The sequence below is a fragment of the Martes martes genome (genome assembly GCF_963455335.1).
Source record: "Martes martes genome assembly, chromosome: 9".
Taxonomy (NCBI): domain Eukaryota; kingdom Metazoa; phylum Chordata; class Mammalia; order Carnivora; family Mustelidae; genus Martes; species Martes martes.
The window spans coordinates 66,602,544-66,619,236 of NC_137896.1; the positions used below are offsets into that span (position 1 = coordinate 66,602,544).

At 41.4% G+C, this 16,693-nt stretch overlaps 1 protein-coding gene across 1 annotated transcript; it reads right to left on the reverse strand.

Moving 5' to 3' along the window:
* Nucleotides 1-298: 298 nt before the first annotated feature.
* On the reverse strand, nt 299-16,493 carry LYG1 (lysozyme g1). Its single transcript, XM_080814503.1, has 6 exons — nt 16,468-16,493; nt 5,905-5,971; nt 3,835-3,939; nt 2,716-2,909; nt 1,124-1,256; nt 299-928 (listed from the first exon to the last, which is right to left on the reverse strand). The coding sequence occupies exons 2-6, from the start codon at nt 5,945-5,947 to the stop codon at nt 810-812; spliced, it is 594 nt and encodes a 197-aa protein (XP_080670629.1). The 5' UTR covers nt 5,948-5,971; nt 16,468-16,493; the 3' UTR covers nt 299-809.
* Between the last annotated feature and the right edge of the window lie 200 nt (nt 16,494-16,693).

Genomic DNA, 16,693 nt, shown 5'->3' on the forward strand with positions numbered 1-16,693 from the left:
AAAACAAAAAAACAAGTGACTCTTCTGAAACTTTTCCACCCAGCAGATGGAGCTAGCCACCATCTTACCTTTTTCTCATCAGAAGTTTTCAGTGAGGGGTGCATGGGTGGCTCATTCGGTTGGGTGTCTGCCTTGAGCTCAGGGTATGGAATGGAGCACACACCCTACCCTCCGTGAGGAATCCCTCAACTGGAAACCTGCTTCTCCCTCTCCTTCTACCCCTCCTCCCACTCGTGCTCTCTCTTGCACTCTCTCTCTTTTAGCTCACTCTCTGTCTCAAATGAATAAATACAATCTTAAAAAAAAGTTTTTAATTAAAATTTGCAACTATGATTATTATCAAAGAAATCAGTGATGGAGTTTGCCAGATAAAATATCAGGTACCCAGATAAATTTGAATTTCAGATAAACTGTGAATAATTTTTTAGGATAAATGTGTTCTAAATATTGCATTGGTACTTACACAAAAAAATCATTCATTATTTACCTGGAATACAAATTTAACTGGGCTTCCTGTATTTTTATTTGCTTAATCTGGCAATGCCAGTCAATGAGGAAGATGATCCATTTCGTGGAAATCTACATTGCAGCTAACTTCCATGGAAGTAACTTTAAGGAGACACAGTCCTTCATTTACACACTCACCACACCACAAAATGCAGATAATTCTTCCTTTAATGTGCTTCATGTTATTTTGATGACCTTCAGGTCAAATTCAGATTGACAGGTACAAGCCCCATTGGCTAGTTTTATCTGTGTAACAGCTGAGGTCTTCTATTTGATAATGACCTTGGATTTGCTCTGAAGCATTAGAAGCCATGTCTCTTGAAGTATTTGGCTCGGGCAAGGACATCATTGCAGAAGTCACAGCTCAGGTCCTGGCTGCTTCTGATGTACTCAGGAGCTCCAGCATAAGCACAGAGTCCACCTGGAATTTTGTGAGATCGGTTAATGCTGACCTTGTAGCCCCTCATTGCTCCAGGGTCTCAGTGGTTAACTTAGATTCTCTTTCCTAATTGCTCATCAGAAGGCAACTGAGGTTTTGGGGAATCTTGTGCAAGGTCTTATATTTGTTCTGATTAATTCCATGCTGTGAAATCTCCACGTCATGTGTTACACTTACCTCTTAGGTACTGATCAGAGTTCCAGGTTGGAAACCTCCTCTGGATTTCTTTGATCCTAACAGTTAAGACCTCAGTTATCTGAGAAACCCGGGACTCGCTGATCCAGGATGTGGGAGCATAAAGACCAGGGTCCTAGAGGGAGAGAGGCAGAGGAAAAACAAGGTAAGCCATGTGGGAGGGTGACAGGACTTAATGGGACCAGCACTGCATTCTCATTTCCCTCCTTTTTTCTCTCCTCCTCCTTTGGGCAAACTAGTGCCACCTCTAATCTCCCTGCAGATAAACAGTAAAGCTACAAGGTTTGGGCAAAGGAAGGATGAGCAGACATTTCACAGCTGCTTCATTGTAATGGTGAGGGGAATAGTTGGAAGCCAAAGGTGATAGAGGTAGTGGACATGCCAGTCTGATGCCCTCCTTCAATGCTGCAAGCACAAGCCTTCCAAATAGGTCAGAAAGGGGTTTTTCTATCTGTACTTGTAATTCTCCTTCCAGATCTTCTGAATGTCTAAAAGTACTTCTAATTTTTCTTATACACCTTTGTTTCAACATATTTAGGAGAAATGTCTGACTCTGGAAGAATTCTTTCATCTTCAAAGTAGATGGAAACATCATTTTCCCAAGAACAAGATTTTACAAAGAAGGCAGAGCTCAAAGTGATGCTGACCCTAACATCACCCATGTTGCTCTTGGTCCTGGTTCGGCATTTTCCAGCTGCCATGTGACTTTGCAGAAACGACCCTCTCCTTGTAAGTAAGTGGTTACTTCCTCACTTGGAAATGATGGATTGCATGCCTTCCCCCTCATCCCATCCTCATCAGATTATTGGATGGGGCCCCAAATCAAAAAGATAGAGTATTTGAAAGTACTTTTAAATTGGCAGGTGTCATTCCAAGTACTAATGGGAAGCCAGTTTAAAGATCACTGAGGAATATATTTTCCTAAAAGCTTAAGAAATGACTGTACTACATAAAAGCTTCTCAACTGCTGCAACAATGATGTGAAATGCAATAGAAAAAAATCACTGTGCCACTGTCTCCTTGCTATCACTGATTCCCCCAGTACACAATTAATTCAACTGTGGGGTTAATGCCCAGTTCCCTGGGAGACTTTCTGGGACAAGTGAAACCAGGCAGAATTTGTGCAAAAATAAAGCTGGATCTTCATAACTAAGGATTGTGTAGAAAGAAGACAAAGGAGAAGGAATTCAGTATTTGCTAAGAATCTGCCAGATACTAAGCATGTTTTCACAACGTTGCATTGAGTCTTCATTAACAGTTCCAGGAGGCTGGTGTTTCATAGGTGAGGAAACTGAATCCTAGGGAGACTAAATGAGGTCACATAGTAGCAAAATAACAGAGCAAGTATCCAGAATAGGGTACCATGGATAATATCCTGGAAACACAGCACAGTTGATTCTGAAAAGAAACCATGGCTCACGAAGCCATGATGTTGCTACTGGTATGGAGTGCCTTTCACTCTGTGTCCCATGGCACTGTGCTCCAGAATGTCAACAACAACAAATGTGAAGATGTCCCCTTAGCATTGTGCCATGCAGCATGACGGCCATATGCCATAACTGACAGGGGGTTACCTGCACAGCCCCGATGTCATCGCCCATGTTGCCCACATTGACCATAATGTTGCCACCATGAGACTCCCTGGACAAGAGACCAGCAATCACTGCAGGATCCACACAGTACTTTTGGCCAACAGTACGAATCACGGGCTGGTATCTCAAGAGGTATGGCATGTCTATTTCAGCCAGCCTTTCAGAAGCACGAACTCCTAATGCAAACACAGAAGGAAGGATGTGGCTGGTGTGACTTATGCTGACGTGGGAGCTCAAGAAAAAAGAAATCACACTCCAGGTATCTGGGTAGTGGTCTAGGACCAAGAAGTCCTTGCTTCAGTCTGAAATCCCTTTTGGCCATTCCTAGACCTGAGAGTATGATTCTCCTCCTTTAAGCTTGAGTTGGCATCTGCAGAGGCAATGTTCTTTGTGACTGCCAGTGCTCCTTGCTGGTTTCTCAGGGGCTGCTCTGGCCCATGCAGGACAGTTCCCTGGGCACAAGCACACTGACTCTATCCTAAGCATCCCAAAGAGAGTTACCCAGTAAAATGTACCTGTCCATTAGCTACAATGAGCACCATATATAAAAGAGAGATTCTTCCAACCCCTTCAAGAAGTCGTTGGAGAGTTTTCCTGACAGATTTGCTCACTCTTGCCCACTTTTCCACCCTGAAGTGACACTCAGAAATTGCATGAGCTTAAATCTTCATAAAATAACAAGGATACTGGGCAAAATGAAAACCAATGCTAATTTACCTGGCTAGCCCACTCACCTTGTAAGCATTTTTTGTGGTTTCAAAGTACTCTCATCCACATTCTATCAACCTGAGTTTACAACAAAACTGTAAAGTGAGTATTTTTAACCAGTTTCTGTGGAGGCAGAGGAGAACTAAGTGACTTGTTGAAGAACCAGAACCCACACTCAGACAAGGTCTTTGGATTCCATGTCTAGTGCTCTTCCTGCCACTTGGTAGTGTAGGGTTGTGGGAAATAGTGGGAACTGAAGGGGAAAGAGAGGGAGACATGGGTGTGGGGTATCAAGGGAAGGGGCAAAATCCTGTTAAAGCCACCCTTGCCAAAAGAAGGCATCTTCCGAGAGAAAGAAGAGGAGGGGAGGTGGACAACGAGATCATAACCTACCACAGTAGTTCAGGCCATGACGCTTTCCAATCCCGCAAGAAGCCCCAGGGGTCTCAAAGTTTCGGATATTTCCATAGCATCCCCAGTTGCTGCTTTCAGATAAATCTACAAATTGAGAAATTTTCGGCCTAAGGCATTGAACAGCTTGGATCATCTTCTGTCCACAAATGAAATGCCATTAGTAAAAAGAATTTTACCAAAATCAGTAATTTTACCAAATTTTACCAAAATCAGAACTTCACTCTGAACTGTAACACTTTTGAAATTTACAGTACAGTGACTAGGAAATTATCACAGAAACCTCCTCAATACTAAGTTGTCACCTCCTTCCTACAGGCATGAGCAATTGTTGGAGCAGCTATACTCCTCGCAAAAAGCCCTGAACTATCCAGTGCTGTTGAGTTGGTGTCTTGGAATCAAACCAGAGGATCTGTTCCCTGTAAGTAGTCTTCATCCTATATCTTAGGTAAACCCTCAGTACTTCTTCTCCTTCAAATATTCCTGTCTGGCTGGTCTGGTAAGATATTTATGGTTGCTCTAGAGAAACATGTACAAAGGCTGGTCTTCCCCGGGGTCTCAACCCAGACCCAAAGTAAAGGCATAGGGACTTGGAGCTGGCTTTCCCTGGACGTGTGTTCCTCTAGATGGGGGTGCCTAAGACAGCAAAGAGGGGAGGACATCTAAGGGGGCACAGGACCAGGTCTCCACAGGGGGCTCCCTCTTTCCACTTCTTCCTTTTTGGTCATTGCCTTTCCATCTCTCTCTCTCTACCTACTGCTATCCTTCCAGGGAGGAGAGATTTTTCACAAAGGCCACTGAAAAAAGGACATTTCCTAGTATTCATGATTCAAACTAGAAGTACACATGAGCAGTAACAGGATACCTACAGGGGGCAGGAAGGTGCCCATTGAGAAAATCACCTCACTGTGATAAACCTCTAAGAACTCCTCATTAGATTACTCTTTTTTATTTGCTTTATTCTTTGCTCATATCATCAGATCTTAATGGTTTGCAAGTCTTTGGCGACAAATCCATTGCACATCATCATGTGTGTATTGTATGTTCATGTAAATGCCTTTTAAGTTTCCATTTTCTTATTAAGAACTTCTTGGAGTTGACATCTGAAGATATTAATATTTTGGAGTAAATGCTTCTACTTTACAAACTTTTGATAAGAAATCTGAAAGAAATGTGGAGGTTGAATGACCTGGTCTTTTACAAGTGTACCAAAAATTAAACAACCCAATGTGTTCTTTTATATTTTTTAATTTGTTTATCTTTATAACTGGTGACAAATACCCTTAAAATTGTAATGGGTTGTGTCATTCATTGCTCTCTGCCCCATAGCCACTCCGTAGTCACACTAGATACTCCTTAAAGTTCCATATTCCCAAAATATATTTTAGAAACTTAAAAATACTTGTCAAATAAATGGATCACTCAACAAATGAATGAATGTAAGATGCCATCAGAGAAATCATCAGAATTTAGAGCCAGGAAAAAGTTTGCTTCTCCTGAGGTACTATGCCTCTTCCTTTTTTTTTTTTTTTAAATCAAAAGACATATACTTTTCCATTTTGGTCTGCAAGGAACCTTAAGACCAAATCTGAAATGCAAGCATAGCAATTATGTCAGCTTCAGTGGTTAGCTTAGTCACATGTCCTTGATCCCCTCTGTGATAGTTTACTATTTGAAATTACATTAGTCTTATTATCATGAACCATCTCAATCCTCATATGGAAATACATGGTCTATGAATAACTTCAGTAACTACTTTTGGTGAGATGATTTTTATAGAGGGACAATGAGTACTTAACAATGATGTATATTTAAAGTCCAGTCTCCAGCAATGCTGGTTTAAACCTATTCCACATTCTGGAGAGCCCCCTCCTTTTGCAGGGCACCTGGAAAGAGGCTATTCATCAGTGGCTGTTAGTAAGTCCAGTATTTATTGGACAACTTAAAAGAAAAACATTTTCAGCTCAGTTGCAAGTATCAGAAATGCCATTCTGTTCCTATGCTTATCCTTCCCATCTCCAAGGTCAAATGGGAAAAATTAAATACACTCACCAGTAAGGGCAAGAAGACCCAGAAGCAGCCACAGCACAGACATTTTGATGAGCTGGCTCTACAGGTCCTAAAATGATTTTAGAATAGAAATTAGTTCAAAGATGTAATAACATCCATTATCATCATAACAATATGTAATGTTTCTATGGAAAGAGGTAAAAAAAGAAAAGGAAAGAATAAGTTTCCCCATGTCTGAACTAAGAAAAGTAATGATCTGAATCATAATGAAAAAAGCAAAAGTAAGGGAGGAGTCAAGATGGTGGAGAAGTAGCAGGCTGAGACTACATCAGGTAGCAGGAGGTCAGCTAGACAGCTTATCAAACCATTGCAAACACCTACAAATCCAACGGGAGATCAAAGAGAAGAACAGCAATTCTAGAAACAGAAAATCGACCACTCTCTGAAAGGTAGGACCTGTGGAGAAGTGAATCCAAAGTGACAGGAAGACAGACTGTGGGGGGAGGGGCCAGCTCCCGGCAAGCAGTGGAGCAATAGAGCACAAAATCAGGACTTTTAAAAGTCTGCTCCATGGAGGGACATCACTCCAGAGGCTAAACTGGGGTGAAGCCCACATGGGGTCAGCGCGGCCCCAGGTCCCGCGGGGTCACGGAAGGATTGGGGGTGCCTGAGTGTCAAAAAGCTTGCGGGTATTAGACCAGGGAAGCCAGCTACAGAGACAGAGCTGAGGAGTGAGCTCTCAGCTCGGGGTTACCTTGAACCGGTCGCACGCTGGGTGAGCTCGGAGCAGGGCCAGAGGCCAGGGAGACAGGAGTGATTGGGCTCTTTTCTCTGAGGGTGCACTGAGGAGTGGGGGCCCGTGCTCTCGGCTCCTCTGGGCCGGAGACTGGGAGGCTTCCATTTTCATTCCCATCCTCTGCAACTCTATGGAAAGCGTTCAGGGGACCAAAGCTCCCGAAAGCAAACCTGAGCGGATTACTTTGCCCGGCCCATGGTAAGGGTGGTGCAATTCCGCCTCGGGCAAAGACACTTGAGAATCACTACAACAGGCCCCTCCCCCAGAAGATCAACAAGAAATCCAGCCAAGACCAAGTTCACCTACCAAGGAGAGCAGCAGAATTCTAGAGGAGGAGAAAGCAAAGCATGGAACTCATGGCTTTCTCCCCATGATTCTTTAGTCTTGCAGTTAATTTTTTTTTTTTTAATTTTATTTTTTTTTTCTTCTGCTAAATTTTTTTAACTTTTACCCTTTTCTTTTTTAACTTTTTAAACTAGTTTATCTAATATATATATTTTCTTTTTTATGTTTTTTCTTTATTTGTTTTCTTTTTAAAAAATTTTTTTTCTGAACTTCTTTTTATCCCCTTTCTCCCCCCAACAATTTGGGGTCTCTTCTGATTTGGTTAAAGTGCATTTTCCTGGGGTCTTTGCCAACCTTTTAGTATTTTATTTGCTCCTTCATATACTCTTATCTGGACAAAATGACAAGGCAGAAAAACTCACCACAAAAAAAAAGAACAAGAGGCAGTACCAAAGGCTAGGGACCTAATCAATACAGACATTGGTAATATGTCAGATCTAGAGTTCAGAATGATGATTCTCAAAGTTCTAACCGGGCTCGAAAAAGGCATGGAAGATATTAGAGAAACCCTCGCTGGAGAGATAAAAGCCCTTTCTGGAGAAATAAAAGAACTAAAATCTAACCAAGTTGAAATAAAAAAAAGCTATTAGTGAGGTGCAATAAAAAATGGAGGCTCTTACTGCTAGGATAAATGAGGCAGAAGAAAGAATTAGTGATATAGAAGACCAAATGACAGAGAATAAAGAAGCTGAGCAAAAGAGGGACAAACAGCTAATGGACCACGAGGGGAGAATTCGAAAGATAAGTGACACCATAAGATGAAACAACATTAGAATAATTGGGATTCCAGAAGAAGAAGAGAGAGGGGAGCAGAAGGTATATTGGAGAGAATTATTGGAGAGAATTTCCCTAATATGGCAAAGGGAACAAGCACCAAAATCCAGGAGGTGCAGAGAACCCCCCTCGAAATCAACAAGAATAGGTCCACACCCCATCACCTAACAGTAAAATTTACAAGTCTTAGTGACAAAGAGAAAATCCTGAAAGCAGCCCGGGAAAAGAAGTCTGTAACATACAAGGGTAAAAATATTAGATTGGCAGCAGACTTATCCACAGAGACCTGGCAGGCCAGAAAGAACTGGCATGAGATTTTCAGAGCACTAAATGAGAAAAACATGCAGCCAAGAATACTATATCCAGCTAGACTATCATTGAAAATAGAAGGAGAGATAAAAAGCTTCCAGGACAAACAAAAACTGAAAGAACTTGCAAACACCAAACCAGCTCTACAGGAAATATTGAAAGGGGTCCTCTAAGCCAAGAGAGAGCCTAAAAGTAGTAAATCAGAAAGGAACAGAGACAATATACAGTAATAGTCACCTTACAGGCAATACAATGGCACTAAATTCATATCTCTCAATAGTTACCCTGAATGTTAATGGGCTAAATGCACCAATCAAAAGACACAGGGTATCAGAATGGATAAAAAAGCAAAACCATCAATATGTTGCCTACAAGAAACTCATTTTAGACCCGAAGACACCTCCAGATTTACACTGAGGGGGTGGAAAACAATTTACCATGCTAATGGACATCAGAAGAAGGCTGGGGTGGCAATCCTTATATCAGATCAATTAGATTTTAAGCCAAAGACTATAATAAGAGATGAGGAAGGACACTATATCATACTCAAAGGGTCTGTCCAACAAGAAGACCTAACAATTTTAAATATCTCTGCCCCTAACGTGGGAGCAGCCAACTATATAAACCAATTAATAACAAAATCAAAGAAACACATCAAGACTAATACAATAATAGTAGGAGACTTTAACATTCCCCTTACTGAAATGGACAGATCATCCAAGCAAAAGATCAACAAGGAAATAAAGGCCTTAAATGACACACTGGACCAGATGGACATCACAGATATATTCAGAACATTTCATCCCAAAGCAACAGAATACACATTCTTCTCTAGTGCACATGGAATATTCTCCAGAATAGATCACATCCTGAGTCATAAATCAGGTCTCAACCAGTATCAAAAGATTAGGATCATTCCCTGCATATTTTCAGACCACAATGCTCTGAAGCTAGAACTCAATCACAAGAGGAAATTTGGAAAGAACACAAATACATGGAGACTAAACAGCATCCTTCTAAAGAATGAATGGGTCAACCAGGAAATTAAAGAAGAATTGAAAAAATTCATGGAAACAAATGTTAATGAAAACACAACAGTTCAAAATCTGTGGGACACAACAAAGGCAGTCCTGAGAGGAAAATATATAGCGGTACAATCCTTTCTCAAGAAACAAAAAGGTCTCAAATACACAACCTAACCCTACACCTAAAGGAGCTGGAGAGAGAACAAGAAAGAAAGCCTAAACCCAGCAGAAGAGAAATCATAAAGATCAGAGCAGAAATCAATGAAATAGAAACCAAAAAAACAATAGAACAAATCAATGGAACTAAGAGCTGGTTCTTTGAAAGAATTAATAAGATTGATAAGCCCCTGGCCAGACTTATCAAAATGAAAATAGAAAGGACCCAAATAAATAAAATCATGAATGAAAGAGGAGAGATCACAACTAACACCCAAGAAATACAAACAATTATAAGAACATACTATGAGCAACTCTACGCCAACAAATTTGACAATCTGGAAGAAATGGATGCATTCCTAGAGACATAAAAACTACCACAACTGAACCAGGAAGAAATAGAAAACCTGAACAGACCCATAACCAGTAAGGAGATTGAAACAGTCATCAAAAATCTCCAAACAAACAAAAGCCCAGGGCCAGATGGCTTCCCAGGGGAATTCTACCAAACATTTAAAGAAGAACTAATTCCTATTCTCCTGGAACTGTTCCAAAAAATAGAAATGGAAGGAAAACTTCCAAACTCATTTTATGAGGCCAGCATCACCTTGATCCCAAAAGCAGACAAGGATCCCATCAAAAAAGAGAATAACAGACCAATATCCTTGATGAACAGAGATGTGAAAATTCTCACCAAAACACTAACCAATAGGATCCAACAGTACATTAAAAGGATTATTCACCATGACCAAGTGGGATTTATTCCAGGGCTGCAAGGTTGGTTCAACATCTGCAAATCAATCAATGTGATACAACACATTACTAAAAGAAAGAACAAGAACCATATGATACTCTCAATAGATGCTGAAAAAGCATTTGACAAAGTGCAGCATCCCTTCCTGATTAAAACTCTTCAAAGTGTAGGGATAGAAGGCACAGACCTCAATATTATCAAAGCCATCTATGAAAAACCCACCGCAAATATCATTCTCAATGGAGAAAAACTGAAAGCTTTTCCGCTAAGGTCAGGAACATGGCAGGGATGTCTATCATCACCACTGCTATCCAACATAGTACTAGAAGTCCTAGCCTCAGCAATCAGACAACAAAAAGAAATTAAAGGCATCCAAATCAGCAAAGAAGAAGTCAAACTATCACTCTTCACAGATGATATGATACTATATGTGGAAAACCCAAAAGACTCCACTCCAAAACTGCTAGAACTTGTACAGGAATTCAGTAAAGTGTCAGGATATAAAATCAATGCACAGAAATCAGTTGCATTTCTCTATACCAACAAAAAGACAGAAGAAAGAGAAATTAAGGAGTCAATCCCATTTACGATTGCACCCAAAACTGTAAGATACCTAGGAATAAACCTAACCAAAGAGGCTAAGAATCTATACTCAGAAAACTATAAAGTACTCATGAAAGAAATTAAGGAAGACACAAAGAAATGGAAAAATGTTCCATGCTCATGGATTGGAAGAACAAATATTGTGAAAATGTCTATGCTACCTAAAGCAATCTACACATTTAATGCAATCCTTATCAAAATCCCACCCATTTTTTTCAAAGAAATGGAACAAATAATCCTAAAATTTATATGGAACCAGAAAAGACCTTGAATAGCCAAAGGAATATTGAAAAAGAAAGCCAAAGTTGGTGGCATCACAATTCCGGACTTCAAGCTCTATTACAAAGCTGTCATCATCAAGACAGCATGGTACTGGCACAAAAACAGACACATAGATCAATGGAACAGAATAGAGAGCCCAGAAATAGACCCTCAACTCTATGGTCAACTAATCTTCGACAAAGCAGGAAAGAATGTCCAATGGAAAAAAGACAACCTCTTCAATAAATGGTGTTGGGAAAGTTGGACAGCCACATGCAGAAAAATGAAATTGGACCATTTCCTTACACCACACATGAAAATAGACTCAAAATGGATGAAGGACCTCAATGTGAGAAAGGAATCCATCAAAATCCTTGAGGAGAACGCAGGCAGCAACCTCTTCAACCTCAGCTGCAGCAACGTTTTCCTAGGAACATCGCCAAAGGTAAGGGAAGCAAGGGCAAAAATGAACTATTGGGATTTCATCAAGATCAAAAGCTTTTGCACAGCAAAGGAAACAGTTAAGAAAACCAAAAGACAACTGACAGAATGGGAGAAGATATTTGCAAACGACATGTCAGATAAAGGGCTAGTGTCCAAAATCTATAAAGAACTTAGCAAACTCAACACCCAAAGAACAAATAATCCAATCAAGAAATGGGCAGAAGACGGGGCACCTGGGTGGCTCAGTGGGTTAAAGCCTCTGCCTTCGGCTCAGGTCATGATCCCAGGGTCCTGGGATCGAGCCCCGCATCGGGCTCTCTGCTCAGCAGGGAGCCTGCTTCCTCCTCTCTCTCTGCCTGCCTCTTCTGTGATCTGCTTGTGATCTCTCTCTGTCAAATAAATAAATAAAAAATCCTAAAAAAAAAAAAAAAAAAAATTTAAAAAAAAAAAAAAAGAAATGGGCAGAAGATATGAACAGACATTTCTGCAAAGAAGACATCCAGATGGCCAACAGACACATGAAAAAGTGCTCCACATCACTCGGCATCAGGGAAATGCAAATCAAAACCACAATGAGATACCACCTCACACAAGTCAGGATGGCTAAAATTAACAAGTCAGAAAATGACAGATACTGGCAAGGATACGGAAAAAGGGGAATCCTCCTACACTGTTGGTGGGAATGCAAGCTGGTGCAACCACTCTGGAAAACCGCATGGAGGTTCCTCAAAAAGTTGAAAATAGAACTACCCTATGACCCAGCAATAGCACTACTGGGTATTTACCCCAAAGATACAAACATAGTGATCCGAAGGGGCACGTGCACTCGAATGTTTATAGCAGCAATGTCTACAGTAGCCGAACTATGGAAAGAACCTAGATGTCCATCAACAGATGAATGGATAAAGAAGAGGTGGTATATATACACAATGGAATACTATGCAGCCATCAAAAGAAATGAAATCTTGCCATTTGCGACAACGTAGATGGAACTAGAGGGTACTATGCTTAGCGAAAAAAGTCAGTCGGAGAAAGACAACTATCACATGATCTCCCTGATATGAGGAAGTAGAGATGCAACATGGGGGGTTAGGGGGGTAGGAGAAGAATAATAAAGGAGAAGAGTAAATGAAACAAGATTGGATCGGGAGGGAGACAAACCATAAGTGACTCTTAATCTCACAAAACAAACTGAGGGTTGCTGGGGGGAGGGGGGTCGGGAGAGGGGGGTGGGGTTATGGACATTGGGGAGGGTATGTGCTATGGTGATTGCTGTGAAGTGTGTAAACCTGGCGATTCACAGACCTGTACCCCTGGGGATAAAAATAGATTATATGTTTATAAAAAAATAATAATAATAAATAAAAAAATTTAAAAAAAAAGCAAAAGTAAGACTTGTGCTCCATCCATCCTTTGAATTAACTTAAATATGACGAGACTCCTGCTTGGCTCACAGAGACTCACCAGACCAATGAGCTACTGGAGAGAATTATTTCAGAAAGCCAAGATACTTTGATTCTCAACACTGAGAAACATAGTGACTTGAATCCAGATCCTGAAAAGCAAATTTTTGGTGCATGTGCCTTATCTCAGTAGTAGAATTTTCCTTATCAAAAGATAATGTGAAAAGGAGAATTTTATATTAGTGTTTCTTTTCCTTTGGGTTCTTTTTCTTTCAGTGTAGAGAAAAGGTTACACATTCCTCAGTATCTTGGAACATACTCTACTTTGGCTGGAGGAAGGAATTGGTAGACCTTTCCCATTGCTCTAATCCCTGAGCCTGGGAATCTCAGACCCTTTTGGCCACCTTGAGCCATTCTCCACATTCCCCTTCTGCAAAACTCCTGTGCAGGCGAGAACCTAGTCAAATCCCCAAAAGTCAGGTCATGGGCAGGATTAAACTCATATGGTGCTCGCTAGATGGAAGAAGTGGTGACTGGTCATTGGCATGCATTTGCACTCACTCATTTTTCTCTCTTTCATCCAACCATTTCTTTAACCACCCTTCTTGGGTACAAAGAGCCTTGTTTCTCTCACTAGCTACTAAATGAATACACAAAGGTCAAACAGAATACGTTGTAGTTGACCCCAGGCAATGCTGGAGGATCTGGCCTCCTACCCTCAAAGCCTCCACCTCCCCCTAACCCCCCACTGCAGAGTGTTCCCAACCTCTCCCTGGATCTGGAGAGCCTGGCTACCTATCATTTTGAATTATTACTGTCATTATAAGTAGGAGTAGGCATATAAAGTCGGTACTTGGTACTTTCTCACCTCCTTTGCTTCAAGGTTATTCTTATGACTATTTCTTTTTTTTTTTTTTTTTTAAAGATTTTATTTATTTATTTGTCAGAGAGAGTGAGCACAGGCAGACAGAGAGGCAGGCAGAGGCAGAGGGAGAAGCAGGCTCCCTGCTGAGCAAGGAGCCCGATGCGGGACTCGATCCCAGGACGCCGGGATCACGACCCGAGCCAAAGGCAGCCGCTTAACCAACTGAGCCACCCAGGCGTCCCTCTTATGACTATTTCCTTCCAAACATCCAGAAGGAGATTTTGTCTCAAGATAAAGCAAAGGTATCAAGGAATTCATTTAAATTACATCTTATGCCAAGCAGTTGTGTGCTTCTCAGATATGGCCATGTTTTTGTTGTGGTTGTTGTTTTTTGTTTTGTTTTTCTTCCCTACAATGTTGAAATGGTCTACCTGATTTCCCTTAGTTGAACAGAAGATGCCATGCTCAGTCCCAACACCAGAAAGATACAGGAACATGGAATTTTAGCTGGGTCTGCAGAAATTCTCATGCTCAATCACCAGACAAGAACCATTTATTCAACATCCACTGAGCCACCATCCCCAGCCCTGCCATACTGACTGAGAGAGGACACTCAATCCCAGGAAAGATAATGGAGAAAGAGCCACTTAGGCACAGAAAAAGCTCATGTAGTCGGGAAATTTAATCTTTCCAGAGGCTTCTTCCTGGTTTTATGGAAAGAACCCTGCAGAAGAGAGCGTGGCTGGCACCCAGACACTAAACCCAGAGTCTTTTACTTGTTGCTGCTTTCCCAGGGAACAGAAATACTTCCTCTTGGAAACCCAAGTGGAAAAGTACTTCAACTTCATGATGAAAGCTACCTCATGTTCCAAGCATGGAACTAAAAGCTCTGTTGAAAAGAGTCTATGTAATCCCGTGTGTCAATTACTTAGAAACACAGAGTTCCTTTTTGTCATGTTTTAATTACATCAGGAAAAAGCAAGAAATGACAATGGAAATAAACACAGCATGTTGAAGCAACTCAAGCTCTGTGGGCCAACTTTACAGACGTCACAAAACTCTCTGTGTTTGGAAGGGACTGTTGAGGCACAGGGGGAACGTGCTCAGGGAGTGTCCATTGGTTACCTGTGACTAAATTCTTAATGTCCCTGTGGCTCCATGCACTTGAAACTATTATTAGAAAGTCAGACCAAGACAGCACAGTGCTCATAATGCCAAGCACAGTGTCTCTGATGGCATCCCTTTTCTCCCTTCCTGGAGAGTGAAACAGTGACAAGCAGCACAGGGGTGTCAACAAGCTGGAGCTGTAGCCTGCTGAGCACAGGGGAAACAGACAACCCAAGCATCCCTTGGGGCCAGTTCAAGTCCCTGGTGGCCTCTACCCACTTTCCCTCCACCAAGGACTTTGTCATTCCCAAAGGATCATTTAGATTTGTAAGGCGTAATAGACCATTTACTCCTCCCTTAAACTATTTTTAGAAGAGGTGAAAATAAAGGTCTTTGGTCTTTAATCTCACCACAGAACTCCTGTTCCTTTTCCAGGAATGCTCTCCTAGGTCTTCACCAGAACCCTTAAACCATAGTTACTCCACATCCTTAGGACCCTCCAACCAGCCTGGAAAATGTGCTGCATTAGCACCCTGAGGTGTTAATGTGTCCCTGTCGCATCGTGGTCTCCCATTTGATCCTGAAAGAATTGAGGACTGCTCTACACATGCACATAGGTCTCCCACTCCACACTCTCTGCTCACCCTGCTTTTACTGCTAACTGGTCTCTCCATCTGCTTGCTCCTTGTGGGCTGATAGGCCTTTCCAGTAGCATCTCTTCTTAATCGTCCACCCTCTTGCTGCCCCATCCTTACCCTCCCTCCTCACACACAGCAACACCCCAGCCCATTGCCCTATGGATGGCTATGCACCAAAATGTCCTAAATTAAAATGGTAACAGTGACAGTCACAAATAATAAATGTTTCTGCCACTGTGATCATGTTTTCTTGAGTAAAATCTAAAGGCTCCTTCTGAACTCACTCCTTGGCAGAGTTATGTGGTTTGTGAAAATAGACATTTCCTGAATTTGGATTGGGAGCAGATTATAAGCCCCAAAGTGCTTGGAGATGTGATAGCTTCTCGTCACTCCCTGCAGGCAAATCCTTTCCTTCTTTCCATAAGGCCTCTTTGCCTGTTCTCCTCACTTTGTCCATCTGGGATTCCCAGGGTTGAGAACTCCAGGAATTCTCCTCTCTTGTGCTAGGACCTGTCCCAGGAATATCCCTTTCTGAACAAAATCAAATTGAAGAGACCATGGCTTCTCTGTTCCATCCAAGACTCCTGAAGTTTGTCTATCCTTTTACTCTGCCAGGCCTCAGCTGTTGGACATGTGGGCCTTTGTCCTTTCAGAGCTTCCAGAGAAAATAGCATATCACGCAAGGAATATGGGGTTAATGTACTGTTGGCAGGAGAGTGAGGGTGGTGGAGAGATTGCTATCTGGCAAAATGCCAATACCTCAATCCTTTGGCTTTGAATTCACAGCAAAGACATCCCATTCGGCCTATTACAGCTTCCGTTAAAGGCACATATATTTCTATTCTTTTGCACATGTTCACAAATCCAAAAGTAACTATATACTTGCATTAACAGAAATCTAGGTTTTTATAAGTATTATAATGAACAGGAAAAAAGATCATCCCATCATCTACATAATCTTTTATAACTTGGGCTTCCCTTGCAAGGTCCTTAAGTTTTATCCTACTCCAAATTGTCTTGTTTACTTGGCAGCAAAGACACAATCATTACCAACTGATCACCAAAGACTGGATCTTTCATTCTCAATAAGCCTGAACGTAAGTCACCAGTCTGTCTTACACTCACCCGTCTTCTGTTACCTCTTGTCCTCAGAGGCTGTCAGTCGGCAATGCTTTATTTATATAGAGTCCCTGTCCTGCTTCCTCTTATTAAAAGTGTTGACTTCATCCTTTTATGAAAAGATTTATGGCTAAGTCTTACAAGTTATAGTAATAATCACAATAATTACAAATACTTTGAACTTATATAGGGCTTTTTATTCAAGAATGCCCTGGCATTTTGTAAACATTAA

Coding starts and splice junctions, on each gene's coding strand:
- LYG1 (XM_080814503.1), bottom strand. CDS start 5,947: ATGTCTGTGCTGTGGCTGCTTCTGGGTCTTCTTGCCCTTACTG. Junction 3,940..5,904: donor GGGTCTTCTTGCCCTTACTG/GTGAGTGTATTT, acceptor CTCAATTTGTAG/ATTTATCTGAAAGCAGCAAC. Junction 929..1,123: donor CTCTGATCAGTACCTAAGAG/GTAAGTGTAACA, acceptor ACAAAATTCCAG/GTGGACTCTGTGCTTATGCT.